The 18787-nt window shown below is 35.5% G+C and overlaps 1 protein-coding gene across 1 annotated transcript in view; it reads right to left on the bottom strand.

The window, feature by feature from the left end:
* Positions 1–18787, bottom strand: part of Tmem135 (transmembrane protein 135) — a 203174-nt gene that overhangs the window by 139492 nt on the left and 44895 nt on the right. The window contains exon 4 of the mRNA XM_090348589.1: positions 18065–18098. Coding sequence (XP_090204715.1) covers positions 18065–18098 — 34 coding nt within the window. The remainder of the gene's footprint in view (positions 1–18064; positions 18099–18787) is intronic.

Here is an 18787-nt window from a genome sequence, read left to right as displayed (position 1 = left end):
GTTGTGGAGTTGTATACTTTCCTTTGAAAGAAGGGCATGACTAGGAATAATGACTGTTTGACATCATAATACTGGAATAAGCTAGGGATGAGAGACCTCCAAAATGCTTAAACATGTCAATGAATTTTACACTTGGATAAAGTTACATGGCACCACCCAACTCCTCCCTTCCATTCCAAGGAGGAATGACTCCATTATTCCAGACTCCTCCCACTAATTAAGAGCTGATTCCTACTATCTACTGAGTTCCAGGATTAACATTCTCCAAGAAGGGAGGTTGCAAGCTTTCCTGACTCCCTTGTGACTGTCCTTCCCTGAATGTTTACTTCTTAGGGTTTTAGTTACTAGGATTCAAATTTCCAGATATTCATCATCAAAATCTTTTGTGTCTTTTATTTAAGATTGACTTTTCTTTTTTTTACATATTTACTGTCATGTCATTAGGCTTTAAAGAAAAGAGACAAAAGATCATGATCCGTAGTATCTTAAACAACTTTGAAATCTTTGTCGTTTTTAGTAGATGATTTGTGGTCAGATGATATCTTCTCTATATGGCGACCAGTATTTCAGGTGCAAACTTACCTAGTGTCTTTGGTCAGTCTATCATTGTTTGAAAACCCTCAGTAATTCATGATTTCCATGTTTATTTTCTAATCTCTGAACAAATTTTTGGATTTTGTACATTCTCCTTAACAGAAAAAAACTTATCAAGGGATTAAAAATATTTCATTATCAATTTCCAAAATCATCTGACAAACAACTCATGACAATCCCTCTAGTAAGTATGATTCTCCTCAATAAGAGACATAACTGAAAGAGTGTATAAAAGGTAAATATTATATTCTTTAGTTATATTTACATTTTCACTCCTTGGAAGAAAGACAATTAAGCATAACTTGCAATTCACATTATCAATGACACTATATCTATTTTAATTGAAAATTCATGTAAGAAAGAAGCACCAACTGATAATCACTGATTTATGTACATGTTGGAAGATAAAGAATTGGAGAGTTAAAACTGATATGCTTTATTCTCCATTATAATCCTAGAAAAATAGGTTACAGTATGAAGATTTAGGTCGAAGCATGTAAGTTCTTCCAAGATGCAACTTTCTTACAAATACAGATAGTTTTACACTGTGAAAACTTCACAGACATAATCACTGTTTCAATAACAGAATAACTCCCCAAAAAATAAATCCTCAAAGAAACAACAAACTAATTAATAAACAGGCTAAAGACTTAAAGAGAGACTTCATAGAAGAAGTTAAGAAGGGCCAAAAACACATGAAGATTTCTTCAACATCTTTGGCCATAAAAGAAATAAAAATACCTTCATTTAATTATTGTTCCAATAATAATCTAACAACAAAAATCATTGCACGAATAAAATAAATGTATGACAGATCTAAAAGACACAGGCCCATGTTGTCATAGCACATTTTAAAGTAAATATATTTCTTTTTCATTTTTTATTTCCTATTTTTATTTTTTATTTTTTGGCACTCCTGGGAACTGAACTCAGGGCCTGGGCCCTCACTGTTCTTGGGCTTTCCTCAAGGTTAGTGCTCTACCATTTGAGCCACAGCACAACTTCCAGCTTTTCTATGTATGAGGTACCAAGGAATCAAGGCCAGGTCTTCGTGCATACAGGCAAGCACTCTACCACTAGGCCAAACTCCCGGCCCAGATTTCCTTTATTTTTCTTTAAATAAACAACTCCATAATTTCTAGAAAGATTATCCTTACTTGCTACCTGTCATTTATTTAGCAAAAAACAAAAAGAGGAAGAAAGAAAAGAAGCAGAGGGGAGGGAAGTAGAGGGAAAAGACAAGCGGGGAGGAAGACAAGCAGGCAGGCATCTTATAAGCTAAAGCAGGGCTTCATATTCATCACTATTGGAGATACAAAGGTCATGCCTTAGAGACAAATTCCAAATTTCGATTATCACCTATACATTCAAATCATTTATATCTCTTAATGTCTTCACTTTATGGCTCTCTGCATTGGGTCAATTAAAGTATATCTTATACCTCAGTAAATAGATTTCCAGAATCTATACATTATGAAATACATTCCAAAAACTTCATCAAATAATAAGCCATTTCCGGTAAGCAGTATTTTTACTTTTAACTACTCTCATTTTCAATGAATATACTATGTGAAGTTATTTGTTTTCTCTTTTTTCCCCTTATGGTTTATCTCATGTTTCTACTGTATCTTACTTTGGTACCTCGTATACTCTATAATTAATTTGTCTATTTGAAATAGAGAAGGGAAGGGGAAAAACTAGATAATTGGGAAAGAATGGGAAAAGGGAAAGTGGGAAAAAAACATAGAAGGGTCTATCAATGTTCAAAAAATAATGTAGCTACTACCTGATGAATATAACTATAACCCCTCTGTACATCACCCTGACAATAGAATAAAAAAAGAAAGTCTACTAAGAGGACAACTGAATGACGCTAAATAATATTGGCAGAACAATAATAGACTTTTCACATGCTATTTTCCCAAGTCATTTAACAAATGCTGGTGAATCATGCTAGCAATTATATGCTGGAATTTCAGCATATGATACACAGCTTTTAACTTGAAGTACTTAAGTGCAAATGTGTCTTTACTATTTACCTGTAAATTTTCCTGACAGGCAATACTACTGCAATATTTTACATATAAGAGACATTTTTTTTGGCCAGTCCTGAAGCTTGAACTCAGGGCCTAGGCACTGTCCTTGGATATTTTTTGCTCAAAATTAGCACTCTGTCACTTGAGCCACAGCGTCACTTCTAGCTTTCTCTGTATGTGGTACCAAAGAATCGAACACTGGGATTCATGCATGCTAAGCAAGCACTCTATCACTAGGCCACACTCCCAGCCCCCTAAGCTGTCATTTTTAAGATATAAGATTGTCTTATATTTTAATGTGATTGTACATATAAAATTATAAAATGGCATTTTATATTTACATACAAGATTATAAGATAGTATTTTATCTTGTAATTAAGTGTGTGTTTAATCTTTAAATGAAGCAAAAAAGAAGACACGGAGCTTTGATTTTGTTTTTAAAAGCACTACTGAATATCCTAACTATAATTTCAAAATAGAAGAAACATAAAAATTATCAAAACCCTATAAAGTATGGTTAGAATTAACAAGAGGTATAAAATATAATAAGATGAGGGGAGGGGTGAGGAGAAGGAAATGGGGACAAAACATGAGAACGGATATCAATGTATGTGAACTAATGCACCTTATATCTGGTGAATATAACTGTAACACTTCTATTAATTACAATAAAAAAAGAAAAAATATATAACAAAATGAGTAAAAGAGATAATTAACCAAAAAATACAAATTAAGTGAGTTATTTTCCTGTCACACATCTAAAAAATTTCATTCTTAGAAATAAAATTTATGCTTATTAGATTTCTAGACCAAGGTTGTATAAAATGGTTTAACATAGAAGTGTACAGACATAATGTCCTGTGCTGCTATCCAAAAGGATTACAAGCAAAAAAACGAAACAAAACAAATTTTCACATTGTCACAGTTGCGACAACTAAGGGTTGTTTGTTTATGTCATCCATTAAAAAAAAACTAAAAGTCTTTACATAAGAGATATCGTGCTTTTTTAACAGGATGATTTTGGCATTGTAAATGTAAAAGTTTATGGAAAAGGATTCTCAAGTCAATCGGCAGAGGATGGCGGTGGCTGAGTGTCAGTCTTTCTGAGCTCTCACCAAGATAACAGTTCAGGCATCGTAGGGGAAAATTCTTACACGAAGATTGATCCTAGTAACTTTAGCACCACAGAGATCTCAGAGAGGAGAAAGGCAGAAAACCAGCGCAAGAAGACAGCATGGAGCGGCACTAGCCGCTTGGTGCACACGGTGACCTGAGCAGACAGCGCTTCTCAGCAGCACAGACCCGCCAGCTCCAGACAGAGCCTGCGCAAGCCCAGAACCGTCACCTGGCCATGCATAGACCTTCCAGCTTCACGGAACCAGAGAATCCAGCAATTTCTGAATACCTCCAAGGATAAGTTTCCACTTCTGCTCACAGAACAGCATTGGGAAGGAATCCCCTCCCCCACCAGCTGAGCACAGCGCCATCTTGACTGCTGGCAAAGACCCAGCCATACCAACTGCAACCTGAGAGATGATGCTGGCAGAGTCATCATTCTAAAGGGCAAAGGATTTCTCACAGATAGCTTAGTTGAAAGTCTTCCCCCGGCGCTGCTGGCTGAAGTCCGTCGCCTGCGCCAGACCACAGGCCTGGTAAACAAAACCACCCGCAAATCTTTCAGTTTCAGCTTCTTTTTCCAAAAACCCGCAAAGCCAAATCAAAGAGAAAGAGACTTTCTGAAGTCTAAATTCGGATCCCGAATTTAGTGGAGACACAGTTACCTATCCTGCCCTCCCCCGCCCCCCCCAAAAAACTGAAGAATACCCCTTTTTTTCTTTTCTTTTTCTTTTCTTCTGTTGTTTTTTTTCTTCTACCCCTTTTCACTTGGATTTTTATGTGTTCTTAGTTTTTCCTTTGCCATTTGACCTACATGTTTTTTTTTAATGTTATGATTCTTTCCTTTTTTTCCTCTTTTTTTTTTTCTCTTTCTTTTCCCGCATTCCTTCTGTCATTGTGGTCGTTCCTAGAAACAGTGACAGCTCTGGGTACAGTCTGGATACAAATGATAGCTATACTGATACAGTCACCTGCTTCTTAATCTATTGGTTCTGAACCCTAGTATTTCTTGTGTAAGAACTCACAGTAGTGTGGAACCTCCCCCCACCTTTTTTCTTCCTTTTTCTTGTTGTTTTGTTTTGTTTATTTTTTCTTTTAAAAATTTTTATCATTGAAATCCCCTATATATGCCTCCCTCTTTTCTCTGTATATTCTTCTATCACTCTTCTTATTTTCATAAATTTTATCTTATTTTTTCTAAACTTTGTACTCAAATATTCTATTTGTCTATCACCTTAGCTCAGATATCCTTACACTATACCTTTTCTTCATTACTATATTAATCTTACATTCCTACATTATTCTTTTCTTACCTCCCCTGCAGTCTTTCATACTATTTTTCTATCTCTGGTCCTCCGTTCATCCTCCAACTCTTGTAATGCATGGATCTACAGTATATGTTTGTTGAGCAATATTGTATATCTAGGTGTTCAATTTTACTCTAGGTCCAGAGGGACTTAAATACAATAGAGATTGGATTGAGGGGTTTAGGATTTTGGTCATAAATCAGTGATCAGTGGTGGTATTAGACTTATCTGTAAGTATACAAAAAGAAAGAAAGAGTATAATACCAATCTAAAATTGTGAACATCTATTGTCAGGCAGCTAAAGAGGTCTAGGTTGGTTATATCTGAAAAATTGTAATTTTGTTGTAGTATTAATCTTGCTCCCATCTTCAAATGGGAAGAACAAGAAACTCAAGAAAAATGTCAAATCAAGGAATAGCATCATCCACTCAATATAAACAGGCAATTGAGCAGTCAATGACAAAACTAGAGGAGAGTCCTCTAAGTGCAATTGGTAAACATGATTAATGAAAAGTTTGAAATCATAAAGAAAGAGATACGGGAGGAAGCAATGTCTAAATGTAATGAAAGCATAAACAAGGTGATATGTGAAAAAGAGCAAGCCATAAAGGAGGCTGCAATAAACGTTTTTCAAAGAAAAATGGACGAATTCATAGAATCCACAAACAGAAAGCTGACCAAACTCCAACAAATGTCCGATGAGAATAAAGCTGCTAAGCTAACCAATCAAATGGAAATCAAGGAGTTAAAGAAATTCATACAGGATTTAAAACAAGAGATGCAATGAATCAAAACTAAGCAATTAGAAGCCAGGGAGCTGAAGAACAAAGTAGAAAGTTTTGAGGAGGGTCTGAAGAAAGAGGTCAATGGTATTGGAAATATACTTCAGGGAATCATCTCAAAGAACTTCCCCAATATCCAGAAAAGAAGGCCCATCCAGATCCAAGAAGCTTTTAGAACCACAAACAGACCTGACCAGAAAAGGACATCCCACCACCACATTATAATCCACAGGATCAATAGAGACCAAAGAAAGGATCCTAAAAGCAGCCAGGGAGAAGAGAACAATCACCTACAAAGGAAAACAAATCTAAATAACCACAGATTTCTCAGCAGAGACCATGCAAGCAAGAGGAAATTGGAAGGATATATGTCATGCCCTTAAGACAAATAACTACCAACCAAGAATATTGTACCCAGATAAGCTCTCATTCAGAACTGAGGGCTCAATAAAAACCTTCCATTCCCAGGAAAAGTTCCAACAGTACATAACAACCGAACCAGCATTACAAAAAATTCTCAAAGATGTCCGACACATTGAAAACCAACACAAACGTAACAATGACGAAGAAATGGCACCTAAAACTCATAAGATCTAACTATCACAAGAACTGTCAACTCACAGGCCCCAATGAAAGCCTTTAAAAATAACAGTAACTAGTAAATATTTTTCAATCCTTACCCTCAGTATCAATGGACTTAACTCTCCAATTAAATGGCATAGACTGACTAGTTGAATCAAAAAGCAAGATCCATCGCTCTGCTGTCTTCAAGAGACACATCTTGCCCAAAAGCACAAACATTTTTGCAAGTGAGAGGTTGGAATAAAGTATATCAAGCTAGCGGCCCCCATAAACAGGCCGGTCAAACTAAAATTAATGAGAAAAGGCAAAGAAGGTTATTACATACTAATAAAGGGAGCTCTCCTCCAGGAGGACATAAACATCCTCAATATCTACACACCTAATGCCGGAGCACCCAACTTCATCAAGCAAACTTTACTTTCACTGAAACCATCCATAGATTGAAACACAGTGATTACTGGTGATTGTAACACACCACTCTCACCTAAGGACAAACCAACCAGGCAAAAATGCAAAAGAGAAACTTCTGAATTGAACAACTGTATAGACCAACAGACATCTAACATACATCTGCAGATTATTTCACCCAAAAACAACACAATATACATTTTTTTCAGCAGCACATGGAACATTTTCCGAAATAGACCACATTTTAGGGCATAAAACAAACCTGTGCAGATTCAGGAACACTGAAATTATTTCTTGCATTCTCTCAGACCACAAGGGCATCAAATTGGAACTGAACACCAACCTCCACCAACAAAAACCCTGTAACTCATGGAGATTGAACAACAAATTGTTGAATCACCAATGGGTCATCGAGAAGTTAGAACAGAAATCCAACAGTTTATGAAATTTAACAAAAAGGAGACCACAAAGTGCCAGATCCTTTGGGACACAGCAAAGGCAGTACTCAGAGGAAAATTTATAGCTCTGAGTGCCTACAAGAACAAATTGGAAAAATCGTAAACCAACAATTTAACGTGTCACCTTAAGCGCCTGGAGGAAGAGCAACAAACCAACCCTAATTCCAGTAGAAAGAAGCAAATTATTAAAATCAAAGCAGAATTAAATGAAGTGGAGTCCAAAAAAACTATAGAAACAATCAACAAAACAAGGAGTTGTTCCTTGAAAAAATTAACAAAATTGACAGACCCTTAGCAAATAATACAAAAAAAAGGGAACAAACCCAAACAAAATCACAGACGAGAATGGTAATATCACGACAGAAATTACCAAGATCCAGAGCATCATGAGGGAATACTTTTCAAACCTTTATGCCAACAAATTTGAGAATCTAGAAGAAATGGATGAATTTCTACCCAATATTAACATACCACAGACTTAATCCAACTAAACAGACCTACTTCAAGCACTGAAATAGAAATGGCAATAAGAGACCTTCCATCTAAGAAAACCCCAGGGCCAGATGGATTCACAGCTGAATGTTATAAGGTCTTCAAAGCAGAGCTCACACCAATAGTCCTCAAGCTCTTCAACGAAATTGAAAACGAAGGCGCTTTGCCAAACTCATTCTACAAAGCCACTATAACCCTCATCCCCAAACCAGACAGAGATTCATCAAATAAAGAGAACTATAGACCCATTTCTTTGATGAATATTAATGCAAAACTTCTTAACAAAATACTGGCCAACCATCTTCAACAACTCATCAAAAAAATTATATACTATGATCAAACAGGATTTATCACAGTGATGCAAAGCTGGTTCAATATACACAAATCAATTACTATAATTCAACACATCAACAGGAGCAAGGAAAAAAATCACATGATTGTCTCAATAGATATAGAAAGGCATTTGACAAGATCCAAAACCCCTTTATGCTAAAATCTCTGGAGAAACTAGGAATCCATGGAACATTTCTCGGTATAATAAAGGCTGTGTATGACAAACCCACAGCTAGCATTGTACTTGATGGCAAAAAGCTAAAGCTATTCCCTCTAAAATCAGGAATGAGACAAGGATGCCCACTCTCTCCACTCCTCTTTAACAGTATTAGAATTCCTAGCCAGAGCAATAAGGCAAGAAGCAAGCATAAAGGAGACCCAAATAGGCAAAGAGGAAGTGAAACTTTCTCTCTTTGCAGATAACATGATTCTGTACTTAAAGAACTATACAGACTCCACTCCCAAGCTCCTTGAGCTGATTCAAAACTTTGGCAAGGAAGCAGGGTATAAAATTAACCCTCAAAAATCAACTAGCTTCCTCTATGCCAACAGTTAGAGGAACGAGGCAACAATCAGGAAAGCAACTCCTTTTGCAATAGCCCCAAAGAAAATAAAGTACCTAGGAATTAACTAAGAATGTAAAGGACCTTTTGATGAAAACTTTAAAACCCTGAAAAAGGAAATTAAAGCAGAACTGAGGAAATGGAAAAACCTCCCATGCTCCTGGATTGGAAGAATCAACATTGTGAAAATGACAATCTTGCCAAGAGCTATCTACAAATTCAATGCAATACCCATCAATATCCCAATGTCATTCTTTAAAGAAATAGAAGAAGCACTCCAAAATTTCATATGGAACAATAAAAGACCCCATAGAGCAAAAACACTTCTTAGCAGAAAGAACAGTGCAGGAGGAATTTCAATACCAAACTTTAAACTCTATTATGGAGCTATAGTGACCAAAACAGCTTGGTACTGGCACAAAAACATGTCTGAAGACCAATGGAATAGAACTAAAGATCCAGATATTAAACCACAGACCTATGGTCACCTAATCTTTGATAAGGGAGCCAAAAAAATAGAATGAAAGAAAGACAGCCTCTTCAACAAGCGGTGCTGGCAGAACTGGTTAAGCACCTGCAGAAAACTAAAATTGGATCCTTCTTTGTTACCCTACACTAGGATTAACTCCAAATGGATCAAAGACCTCGAAGTAAAAGCCGATACACTGAAAACTTTACAAGAAGGAATTGGAGATACTCTAGGTCTCCATGGCACAGGTGGAAACATTCTTAATAAGGATCAATAAACACAACAAATCAGAGAAAGGCTGGATAAGTGGGAATGCATTAAACTGTAGAGCTTCTGTATGGCAAAGGACATAGCTAGGAAATTAACTAGAGAGCCTATAGAGTGGGAGAAGATCTTCATTAACCATACAACAGACAAAGGCCTCATCTAAAATATATCAACAGCTCAAAATATTGAATCATCCCAAAACTAATCTCCGAAGACACAACAATCCCATTAAAAGATGGGTCAAAGACTTAAAGAGAGTCTTCTCTGAAGAAGAAATAAGAATGGCCTATAGACACATGAAGAAATGCTTGGCATCTCTGGCCATAAAAGAAATGCAAATCAAAACAACTCTAAGATTCCACCTCACTCCAGTTAGAATGGCCAGGATCAAGAAAACTAATAACAACAGATGCTGGAAGGGATGTGGCCAGGAGGGACCACTACTACACTGTTGGTGGGAGTGCAAACTCGTTCAACCACTATGGAAAGTAGTATGGCAGTTCCTCAGAAGACTAAATATAGAGCTCCCCTATGACCCAGTAACTCCACTACTTGGCATTTACCCAACAGTCCAGAAACAAGGGCATACTAAATCCACCAGCACGATGATGTTCATTGCAGCACTATTTACCATAGCAAAGATATGGAACCAACCCAGATGTTCTTCAGTTGATGAGTGGATCAACAAGATGTGGTATTTATACACAATGGAATTCTATGTTGCTGCCAGAAAGAATGACATCGCCCCATTTGTAAGGAAATGTAACTGAAGTAAGCCAGACTCAAAGGAACATAGGCCCAATAGTCTCCCTCATTTGTCATAATCAGGAGGAACCTTCGGCTCTCCTAGCAGAGATTCACAATAGAACAAAATCTAGATACATAAGGCCATATAGTATGACACTAAATGTAAGGACCTCCAGGATATAGAAAGAAAAGCCATATAATGAGTGATTCCTGTCCTTAATGTACTATGTTATCTCTCATCTCTTTTACTGTCCCTTGGTTATCTCATATTGTTACAATATTTCACCTTGTTATCTGATATATTTTATATATGCTTAACTGGTTGTTTGAAATAGGAGAGGGAAGGGGAGAAATCAAGTTGTGTGGGGGTGGGGAGGAGAAAAATGGGAAACTGGACATGAGAAAGGGTATCATTATTTGTGAAGTAATGTACCTTCTATCTGATGAATATAATGTAACCCTTCTATTAATTACAATAAAAATATATGAAAAAAGAAAAAAGAGTTTATGGAAAATACACGTTGTAAAGCAGCAAATAAACATGAACTGCATTACCATATAGGAATTAGTCAATGAACACATATCATGCAGGAGAAAAAGCTAAGAGGGAAAATTCCAAACTCTGAAGAACTAAATGTTTAAGCTTATATTCTTCTCCTATAATTCAGGGTAAAAAAAAAATATGATACCAACAAAGACTTCATGGATTAATTAGGAAAAATCAAGAGGGAAATAAATAAGGCATTTCTTTGGCTTTCCTTGCTAAGTAGATTTATTTCCTAATGCTGGATCACTCATTAACAATAACTTTTTTATTCTAAGTAAAAGAATGGAATGTTAGGAAAGTGAATTCCTAGGTACAAGTAAACATGCATCTATGGAGGTTCAAATTCTAGAACATACTTTCATGTCAGCTTCTAGGCAGCCATTTTGGAAAAACAGCCACAAATTATAAATATGATAGTGAAATACTAACAACTTACCTATTATTTCCTCTTTTGTGGAATGTGATTTTAAATTCTGTCACTTCTTATCTGCTTTTCTAACAGGACAGCCTATACAAATAATCTGCAATGAACAGAAACTGACTGGCTCACAGTTCTGCTAATCCAGTCTGTTAATCCAGTATCAAATTTCTTATGCTAGAAATATGGTAAAGAGTATCATGTGGCCAAACAGTAAAGACAGAGAGAAAAACAGGACATGCCCATTGCCAGGATAATGAACCTACTCCTGAAATAATGGCTTTATTCCTGAATATAAGACCTTCGTGTCCTAAACCCTCTCAAGGGCCCATCTCTTAACATTGTTATAATGGTAATTAAATTTCAACATGAGCTTTGGAGAGAACAAACATTCCAACCAAACTATCCCCTTTCAGTGTCAACAAAGTCTAAGTGCTTATTAATTATTTTTTTTGGTAGAGGTTATTTTGTACTTTTCTTTCTTACCATTTTATATTGCTTTCCTTGGTTTACTTAAACTCTTTTGTAAAATTCGCCTTCCCATGTTTCTTTGTTTACCTGTTTTGAATATTATCTTTCCATGGCAAGCAGAAAGAAAAGGAATATAAAGATAAGTTATGAAAACATGTCCCAAGAAATTTCACACCCTTTGACCTTGGTGTGGCTGACCCTGATTGAGTCTGTCAAACCATTCATAAGCGAATCTTTACTAGTTTCCAGGTTGGATTTCAGCCATAAAATTCCAAGGAAGAATAATCAACTTACTCAAACAGAAGCACAGACAAAGAAGCAGAGATTAACTTCACTCCCAAAATAACAATAAAGCTACCTAGAATGAATTATTAAAATGTTTTATCACATTCCAAACCATTATCTTTTTACTAGAAAACAGAGGATCTGAAAGCACTGGTCTTTTTAGTTTATAAATACTCAAATACAAGATGGTTTGTTACATTGAATGACTAGAAGCAATCTAGATATCCATTGTTGGGGAAATGAACATGTGAAAATGTAGTATATGAAACATTCTAAATGTAGACAGTAGTAAAGGTCATACAAATATTTATATTAAAAAATATTAAAGCTACTGCTTTTTAATTATAGAAGTTATAGTGTACAAATTTCTAGAAAGAATTTCATATAGACATTCTGGCACATTATGCAACCATCAGAAAGAGTGCATCAGAAATAAATAAAACAACACACATTGGTGTTAAAAGCAGATGTCGAACCAAAACTGAATGTAATATGGGTATATACTGAAAGCACAGTATTAAATTATAAAATCAAAAATAGGAGAGAGTATTACATGCAGCAGTGATGGTCGTATTTCCACATGCTTATGCACTTCATAATACAATTAATCAATTTCCTTCCTATCTAATCTTTTGTTATTTGAAGTATGTGGAAATGGAACTTAATAAGACAAAGTACACAAAGTTCTGCACTGGAAAGGACATAAAATGCAATGTCATAGTTTGTTTGTTTGTTTTTGCCAGTCCTGGGCTTGAGCTCAGGGCCAGAGCACTGTCCTTGGACTTTCTCAAGGCTAGCACTCTACCTCAGCACCACTTCCAGCTTTTTGCTATGTATGTGGGGCACCGAGGAATCGAACCCAGTTCTTCATGCATGCTAGGCAAACACTCTACCACTAGGCCAAACTCCCGGCCCCTCATAGTTTATTTTTAAATATTATCTGTTTAAGAACTGGTGATAAAGCTCTTCAGAACAAATCTTACAGGGAAGTTAATATCAACTGTCTGTTTTAAAATCCACAAACTGACACACTTGCCAAAATTTCAAGAGAATTATCCTAAAGCAGTATCAACAGGTAGCAAATATCTACCAGGAAATTATCTGGGAATTTATGGAGGAGACAGAAACAAAAAAAGAGGAGAGGGGAAAGAAAAGGAAGGAAGGAGAAAGGGAAACAAGAAAGTAAAAAGAGAGGAGACAGAGAGAGATAGATACAGACCCCTGAGCTGTGGACTTAGTAGATTTGGGGGTCAGGTCTGGGAAATCTGTATAAAAGCTACCCACATGCTTTGGATAAAGATCAACTAACTGTGTGAACCAATTCCTCAAAGTACAGTCTCCTAACATTCTTAACTCAATTTGGAACAAAAAAGAGAAACTGTTAAGAACAAAAACACAGAAACCTTAAAGGTCTAGCTCTTTAGATATGAACAAGAAAAAGACACTTACTTCTTTTATTCACTGCCATTAAGCTTCATCTTCCACTAGCAGAGAAAAAACCCTCATTATCATGGTCACTTTATCATCATTTCACACATCTTAATTACTTTTGTTAAAAAAAAAAAAATGAAGCCAACAAATTGTTTACTGCAAAGTCCTCTGAGCCCCTTTTACACAAGGTAAATGATAGATACTTAAAGAACATACATTCTCGTGAGATCTTTCTCGCTAAATTGTTTCTCTCATACATAGAGCATAACTTTTTAACGTTATGATTATTAATGACCCCAAATAAGGAAAATGAATGTAACTGAAAGTTCATGCTACTACTGAATGAGGAAAATAACCTAATACCCCTAATAAATCTCCTTCTCAGGCTTTAGTAGCAGTCTTCGGGAAAATCCCTTTATGCCTATGGCAGTTTTAATTAACTTATTTATCGATGTCAAATTTAAAAATGAACTCTGAATATTATTATACTGCACACTACAAATATTTATCAACTGTTACATTGCATATGGGAAACATGTCTCGATGTGATCAAACTAATCAACATAAAAACAGACTGAAGAGTATCATACCTAATTCTGGCTGCATAAGAACATTCCAAGGAAGAAGGGTACCAGTACTCTGGGGAGTCTAGGAACTCAATTTTTGAGAACCAGGGCCATTTAGTTTTCTTTATGTTGGGGGTGGGGTTACTTGGTTAATTTAAGGACTTCAATCTGAGATTAGTAGAAGGCAAAGAAGAACAGGTATTACTGGGACCAAGTTAGAAAAGAAAAATCATTTTCATCTTTGCCACTTCAAGTAGTATTTGTTCCCAAGCTACCTTCACTCAACAGTCATTTATTTGGCACAAACTATATTCTAAAATGCAGTGTAAGAGATTAAATAAGATTATGAGTTAGGGCAATAGTGAAGGGAAATTTCCTTAACTATTATAATAGCAGATGATACTGGTTTGAAAAAATAAAGAGGAGATTTTGACAGAGAAGAACTTAGAGAAAGAGATTTTCAAAGACAAAGAAAGTAAATGCTAAGGCTGTAAAAGTTAATAGGATTTGAATGTCAGCAGAAAGAAAACCAATATAATGAAGGAGAAGAAAGATTAGAAAGTGATGCAGTCGGAGATGTGGCTAGCATACACACAAGCTTGTGAGCTCACAAGGTACGGTATGAAGGATACAGTCAACAGGCTCTTTGAATTTCATTTCCTTTTTTGTTTGGGGATTTGTTTCGTTTCATTTTGGTTTTGGTGGTACTAGGGTTTGAACTTGTTAAGGTCTTTCTAGGCAGGTGCTCTTCCACTTGAGGAACAACCTCGGCTAGTTATTTTTCAAATAGTGGGCCAGCCTAGACATCAATCATGCTAGCCCCACTTCTTGTGAAGCTTGGATGACAAGCATGAACCACCACACTAAGCTTACGGATGGAGTAGGGTCTCCCTAACATTTTGCCTGTGTTGGCCTCGAAGAGGAATCTTCCTAATCTCCATAGAAGTAGGAATTACAGGTGTGAACCACCACTTCTAGTCTCTAATTAGTATTTCTAATGATTGGTCATATAGAAGAAAGACTACAGCAAGAAAAAGTAGCAAGATACAGATCAATCAGACTATTAAAATAGCTCAGACTAGGAATGTTAGAGCGTAAACTTTGCAGATTCGAAGACATGAGGAAATGAAGATATATTTTAAAAGTATATTAAAGAATCTGTGATAGAATAGACTAAGAGAATAAAGAGAAAAATTAAAATTTCTACATTCCTGTCCTAAACCACTAAATGAATGATTAATGTTATTTGCCATTATAGGCAAAGCTAGAAAAAGAGAAACTTGAGAGAATGTTTATGTGTTTCTGAATTCAATACTTTTATTTCTTCTGGGTTCATCTGTCAAATGTCTCCAACGAGTTTACAGTCTACTTATATCTCTTTTCTGTCCTGACATGCTCAGCACAGCATTGATACACATAATAAATACCTGTTAAATTCAATTCAATCAAAAAGACCATCCAAGAAAACATATGAATCAACATTTTCAAACCTTATGTCTAAAAAATCAAATACAGATGCTTTAATCAAACAGGTTGCATGTTTAACATTAAAAAGTAAATGCTAAGGAAATTTAGTAGATATACATTTACAATTTTTAAATGCACAGGCTGTTAAATGTCCTAAACTCAATTTCTTATAATTAAACTGAACATGAAAGACTCTCACTCACTATCTTATTTTCAGTAACTTTGGCCAGCATATGATGAATTTTGAAAGACTGGAAACCTTAGTCATGAAAACAACCAGCACAATAAATACAAATTCATGGAAATGCGAATTTAGATGATGTTTCTCATAAATTATTTGGTGATGGAGTTGAGTGCTAGCAGCAGGTGTGCATGTATCCAACTGCTTTGGCATATCACCTCCCAAAAAACTTTCCTGTCATTCCACTGCTGTTGTCTGGAGCAGTAGCCAAACAAAAATATTTACTTTTTGGACCAGGAGTATGACCAAGTGATAAAGTGCTTGTCTATCACCCATGAAGTCCTGGGATCAATTCCTTGGTAACACATACATAGAAAAAGCAGGAAGTGGTGCTGTGGCTCAAGTGGTAGACTACCATCCTTGAGAAAGTCCAAAGACAGTGCCCAGGTCCTGAATTCAAGCCCCAGGACTGGTAATAAATAAATAAATAAATAAATAAATAAATAAATAAATTTTACTTCTTTAGTTTTCATTGTAATTAATAGAGGGGTTACAGTTATATTCACCAGATAGATACATGCCTTATAACTGGCTCAAAAAAGACAAAGAGCAATCTATGTTTTCTACTTTGCTCAGAAACTTTTCTAACATTGAAATTTATTAATCTGGACAAAAATTACAAACTTACTTGAGAAATGCACCTCTAACTTAAAACAAAGCTTTCCATTGAGAAAAATTAGAGGTTCAAATGTTTATTTGAAACTGGGAACACTATCAAAGTGGAATAGCCACTGCTCTGAAACACAAATTGACTGTTCCTTGAAAAACTAAACATATAAGTATCACATAAACCAGCAATTGCAATGCTGGGCATTCATCCCACACAAATAAAAACTCATGCCCACATAAACCCTGCACATGAATATTTACAGCAGCTTTATTCACAGTAACGAAAAACCACATACAAGCCAGATGTCTTGAATGGATATAACCATACATGGAGTACAACTCAACAAATGAAAGGAAGAAACAGTGATACATTCATCATCATCATCATGAATGAATGTCTAGAGTATTGCACTGAATGAAAATAGCTAATCCCAAAGGTAACACATTATATGATTCCACTTATGTAACGACATAAAATTACAGAGCTGAACAACAGATTAGTGTAGGAAGTGAGTAAGGAAGAGAAGAAATCTGTGTGACTATAAAAAGGCATGAATGACATTTAGGGTAATGGAATTATTCTGTATCTTGAGCTAGACGCATGGCTCAAGTGGTAGAAAGTGAGCCATATGCTCTAATCTGAGCAACCACAAGACTCTTGAGTTCAAATCCTAGAACCAGTGAAAGAAAGAAGGAGGGAGAGAGAAAGGCAGGAGAGAGAAAGGGAGGGAGGGAAGAACGAAGGAGGGAGGGAAGGTGGAAGGAAATGAAATGTCCTGTATCATAACTGTGTCGATTTAATATCATGGTTCTGATACTATATTTTAGGATTCTAACATGCTACAACTAGTAGAAAATGGGTAAGGAATACATGGAATTTCAAGCATTGGGATTTTGTTGTTTTAGGTACTAAGGTTTGAACTTAGGACCTTACACTTGACAGGAAAGTACTCTACCATTTAAGCCACACTTCCAGCATATTTTGCATTGGTTTATTTGTCAACTAAGATCTGGTGCTTTTGTGTACATATGGCTATATAGGATGAGGCTAAGCTAAATGAATTCCAGGTTACGGAAACAAGAGGTTTATCTTTGTGATTGTTGTTCTTACTGTGAAGCTACTTCTTTTCTTCTTTTCCCCTTGTGCTTTAGCTCATGTTGCTACTGTATTGAAATGTGGTACCTACCACATTGTATATACATTTATTTGTTTATTCGAAAAAGGAAAGTTAAGAGAAAAACAAGATGATGAGGAGGGGGGAGGGAAAGTGGGAGAAAAACATGGGAAGGGTAACAATGTTCAAGAAAGAATGTACCCAGTACTGATGGATGTAACTATAACCTTGCCGTATATCATCCAACAATAAAATAACAACAATAATAATAATAATAATACAAACAAAAAAAGATCTGGCACTTTTTGTCTACCTCTAGTCTCATCCATTGCTTACATTCACCTCCCAAATAACTGAGGATACAGCTATAAATAATGTCACACAAGGTAACATTAATTTCATTTCTCTGAATTTGGCAATTGGGAAGCAAGACTAATTCTATTTTAAATGCTTGACTCTTAATATTTAGAGATGTATATCCTTTCATCATTTCTCCAGCAAGAAGTGGCAGGAGAAATGAAGCTCATTACAGTTAAATACAACCTAAGATTAAACTCTAAATATAAAAGAAATGAATCACAAAAGAGCACACACTGTGAAACACTTTCCTCCTAAAATAAATGACGTACATATAAATCCATGCTTCAAAACAGATAAGGAATGCATGCTCAGATTCAAATGATTCTCCCTAATTTTAAAAAATGAATTAATCTTTAAAGTCTACAGAGAAAACTCAAAGTTAAAAAATTAATTTACTTACCAAATTGGCCATATAAATTGTGAGTAGCCCTCTCCTGCAAATAATTCAAAAAAAGAGTAAAATTAAGTACTGATTGAACTTAATAATCATCTTATCATTTTCCAGAAATCTATGATAACACTATCAGGAATTGAGAAAAATAATGTTATTTTAGAAAAAAAAAAATGGACCATAGTGCTAAACTACGTTGTCCTAAAGGCTGAATCTAAATAAGATCAGTGATAATTAAGCACTCTGCTTAGTGCTTAATAATTAACACTGTCTTCTTGTTATATCTGTTATTAGGAAGAGTAGTACAATTTGCCATTACACCATGTTAGAGAATTTTTATTTATGACAGGGTCTCACTACTGCTTAGGCTGATCTCAAACTTCTGCTTTGGTCAAAGACTACACCCAGTTTATGATGCATCCTAAAGATTTCATCTTATATGCATGCATGAAAATATCACAATGAAACTCCTTTGTGCAATTAGTACATGCTAATAATTATAATTATGGTATTTTAAGAAAAGAATTCAATTGGGAAAGGGCGAGTGAGAACAAGGCAAGTGATAGGATAGATTGACTGGAGTATAGTCTAAAAATCTGAAGCCTTCCCCCATAACTAATGTAATCTCAGCTAACAAAAAGAAAAAAAAAATGGAATTCATTTTGCCAAAAGCTAAGTCAAGAACAATGACTAAAGGCAAATTTATTTAAAAACCAAGTTTTAAAAAGAACT

Source organism: Megascapheus bottae, chromosome 16 (genome assembly GCF_031878675.1).
Source record: "Megascapheus bottae isolate mThoBot1 chromosome 16, mThoBot2.hap1, whole genome shotgun sequence".
In the NCBI taxonomy this organism is placed as follows: domain Eukaryota; kingdom Metazoa; phylum Chordata; class Mammalia; order Rodentia; family Geomyidae; genus Megascapheus; species Megascapheus bottae.
Note: the sequence above shows the minus strand (reverse complement) of the source record. Positions and strands in the feature narration are given on the sequence as shown.